General features: G+C 38.1%; 1 protein-coding gene across 1 annotated transcript; it reads left to right on the forward strand.

Moving 5' to 3' along the window:
- The first annotated feature begins 2,090 nt into the window (after positions 1-2,090).
- Positions 2,091-3,665, forward strand: LOC140950621 (adrenocorticotropic hormone receptor-like). Its single transcript, XM_073399862.1, has one exon. The coding sequence runs from the start codon at positions 2,468-2,470 to the stop codon at positions 3,530-3,532; it is 1,065 nt and encodes a 354-aa protein (XP_073255963.1). The 5' UTR covers positions 2,091-2,467; the 3' UTR covers positions 3,533-3,665.

Genomic DNA, 3,665 nt, shown 5'->3' on the forward strand with positions numbered 1-3,665 from the left:
GGGAATACGTATTCTGTGGACAAATCCTAGAAGAAGTGGAATCTCACCCTTATCTGGGGGTAGTCCTCGATAACAAAATGAGGTGGTCACCACACATTGAAACAATCACATCTAGGGCAAATAAGGTCTTGGGACTTATCAAGCGAAACCTGTGGAATTGTCCAAAGTCAGTGAAAGAAACCGTGTATATGACACTTGTGAGGCCAAAACTCCAGTATGCCTGTAGCGCATGGGACCCACATTACCAGAAAGATAAAGCCGCTCTAGAAAGGGTACAGCGGAAAGCAGCCCGCTTTGTCACTGGAAATTACGATCGAACAACGAGCGTGACGGAAATGCTGCAAGACCTACAGTGGAACACACTTGAAACAATGAGAAGACACGCAAGGCTCTCCACTATATACAAGATGTGCCACGGCCTCCTAGATGGGGATTGGGGGGATTATTTGATAACAAGCAAAGAAAGGAGAACCCGGGGAAGCCATGATTTTAAATTTATTGTACCGAAAGGACATAAAGATATTTTTAGATTTTCTTTTTTTCCCAGGACAATAACTGAATGGAACAAACTTCCAGAAGAAACTGTTTCCAGCCAATCCCTCTGTATTTTTAAAAGCAAACTAATTTAGTTTTATTTTTTATCAGTAGTTTTTAATAGTTTTTAATAGTTTTGTATATTTTAGTATAGTTTTATTTATTATTATCTTAGAGTTGGCGTGATGTCCCAAACGATTTTGCCGACATAACGATATTTAGATTTAGATTTAGATTTAGAGTTGATATGTGTTATTCAATTGCAACCAGATGGGTTTTTGTTCGAAATAATCAATAAATGAGCAATAAAAAAGTTATGTTAACTCTTAGAAAAGGGAGGGAAGTGGAATAAATAATTTATCATTGAGTGTCGTTCTATTAAATGAAAGGCAAATGCGTTTCTATAAAATGACGAACAATTACTCGTTTTACGGACTCGATGTACGTAAGTAATCCCTTCTAGCTGTTGTTGTAAATTACTGTAAAAGTTGTTTTAAGATTGAGATAACGGCTATTTTAAAATCATCACCATCAACAGCAACAATAATATATGCCTTAATAGATCCGGAAGTTCAACCTAAAATGAATCGAAAACTGACGCCACAAAGTTAAGCAGTCTTCTTAACATTAAACGCACTAAAAGACTGGAGGGTATATTTACTTGGCGACAGGGCGTGCTGTGTCTGGCGAGCAAGATCACGCTAGTACCAAACACAATTTCCAGCTCTCTGTAAAACTGAAAGCAACCTTAATATGAAAGCTGGCAACTGACCCTTATTTTTGAGCAAATTACCCACCGAACACAGAAAGGAGCACTGTTAGATTAATATCGATTTATACCGTAAATAAATGTCGTATTGCCCAGCTGTACCCAGGTGGTAGTATTAAAATGTAATTGAAGATTCTAGAAGTTGATTTCGTGTCGCATCGTAAACACATTGAAGGAAATCCATTTAACTGATATCAAATTAACTATCCAAATTACTAATGAGTTTTTGTAAAAAGGGGGAAAAAAAGCAAAAAACAAATAAATATACGAAAAACAAAAAGACGAACGATTTTAATTTCAGAGCACAAAAGGAAGTGGAGTAATATTTTTTATTTACCTTTTCTTTACAAAGATCTTGATTCAGATGCCAGTCAACATGAGTCCCTAAGCATTACTTTTTGACATTAGCAATATGCTAACTCTTCTAATTTGAGGGTAAATGAAACTTACATATGCCCTATGGGCCAAAGTATCTTATTTTATTCACAGCAGTCGAGCTTTTTAGCCCACGTCGTCGCCAGGTTGCTTAAATGGAAGCTGAGATATTATTGTATACCGCAAGAAATTTCTTTTTATTCGTTTGCTTTAATGTTTCAATCTAAATTGAGATTTACCGAGACAAAGTCGAAGCCGCCTGATTAATACACAGTGAGATTTTTGGGGGGCATAATAAATAGATGATCTAGGCCAATATCCAATGAAAAATATTGGCAAAAAAGAATCATAAATCGTACTATAGGTCAATGGTACCAACAATTATATGCCACTGAACAATCTCTTGCTATTCCTCCGCATACAAACCGACAATATGGTTAAAACATTTAATTTCTTTTATCCACCTTCTCTACGCTGCTTTGTCCTCGGTGGCAAATTACATGATCACTGTGAATAATTAGGAAATTCATTTTTCCCATACAATAGCTGCATCAAGAGAATACCGACGAAACCCGCGGGCTACGATCCTTGAAACTGAACGTAAGTCACGCTCTAGTTGCTGAAAACAACTATCGAAGCAACACCTGTCCTATCCCGGACTTGGCAAGACTTTCCTTGAGAAGAAAGAAGCTGTTCAAAAAAACACAAGCCACGGAACTGCCGGAGATATATATAAGAATCCATTGGAGTTCTCTTCCGTTCGTCGTTTCTTGGTAGACGACTTTTTAAATGCCGAACCAGAACTTGACGGATCATTCTGCATTCTCTCTTGAATGCTTCAATCTGGACGTTAATTTAGAGACAACAAAAACACTGCTCGTCGCGCACATTTTAACATCGATCATCAACTTTCTTTCATCTCTTTCGGCTGTGATTGGTAATGCCGCCATAATTTTCGCGGTATGGAAGACCCTAGCTCTTCAAACGCCTTCGAACATTTTTCTCTGTGGTTTGGCGTTCAGTGACTTTACCGTTGGCCTGCTCGCTCAACCTGCTTTTGTCGTCCACAAAATCGGCGAAATCTTCAAGATTTTCAACATATACTGCACGACCAGGATTCTCATAGAATCCCTCGGGTTTCTAACGGCTGGAGCTTCGGTTTGTACTATGACAGGCATTGCTATCGAAAGATATCTAGCACTCTACCTACATTTGCGTTACAGGCAAGTGATTACCACAAAGCGGATACTTAGTTTTGTTGTGTTGATTTGGGCCTTTTATATTTTGTTTGCCGCGTCTAGGTTCTGGATTGCAAATGACAGCATTTTTAACAATATCTTTATTTCAATAATACTTGCTAACTTGGTTTTATCATTCCTGGCCTACGCTAAGGTTTTTAAGTACGTTAAGCGACACGAGAATCAGATAAAAGAGCAAAACACAGGTCGCCCAGAGTTTGGTGTGGTAAATCACCGTTTACTCAGGATGAGACGTTACAAGAAGTCTACGCTGACAATGTTATACATCATTGGAGTCTTCATTATCTGCTATATACCTTTACTTTGCGTCAGAATTCTTTACAGGACGGAGGGTTATACCGCAAATGTAAAGACAGCTAATCTTTATACCACCACAATCGTGTTCCTGAACAGTTCATTGAACCCAATGGTTTATTGCTGGCGTATTTCCGATATCCGTAGTGCAGTCAAAGAAATCTGTTTGCGCCAACGTTTTAGAAGGAAAAGTAAAGTTGTCGTTTTAAAATCAAGCGCAGAATTTCCTCAAAGGTCTAGAATTAGCAGTTTAAACATTACGCGCGCCTCAGTTAGCGTAATGCCTCATTTTAATGGGTGATAGCGATAGCTCGGACAAAAAAAAACATTTCCCTATGACGGAAGTTCGAGACTCAATAGTAAAAGTATTCATTTTGCAAGGCAAAGAGCCCGAGTTTTCTTGAAGTTTTTTGATTTTAACAATAAACTTGACT

This window comes from Porites lutea, chromosome 10 (genome assembly GCF_958299795.1).
Source record: "Porites lutea chromosome 10, jaPorLute2.1, whole genome shotgun sequence".
NCBI lineage: Eukaryota > Metazoa > Cnidaria > Anthozoa > Scleractinia > Poritidae > Porites > Porites lutea.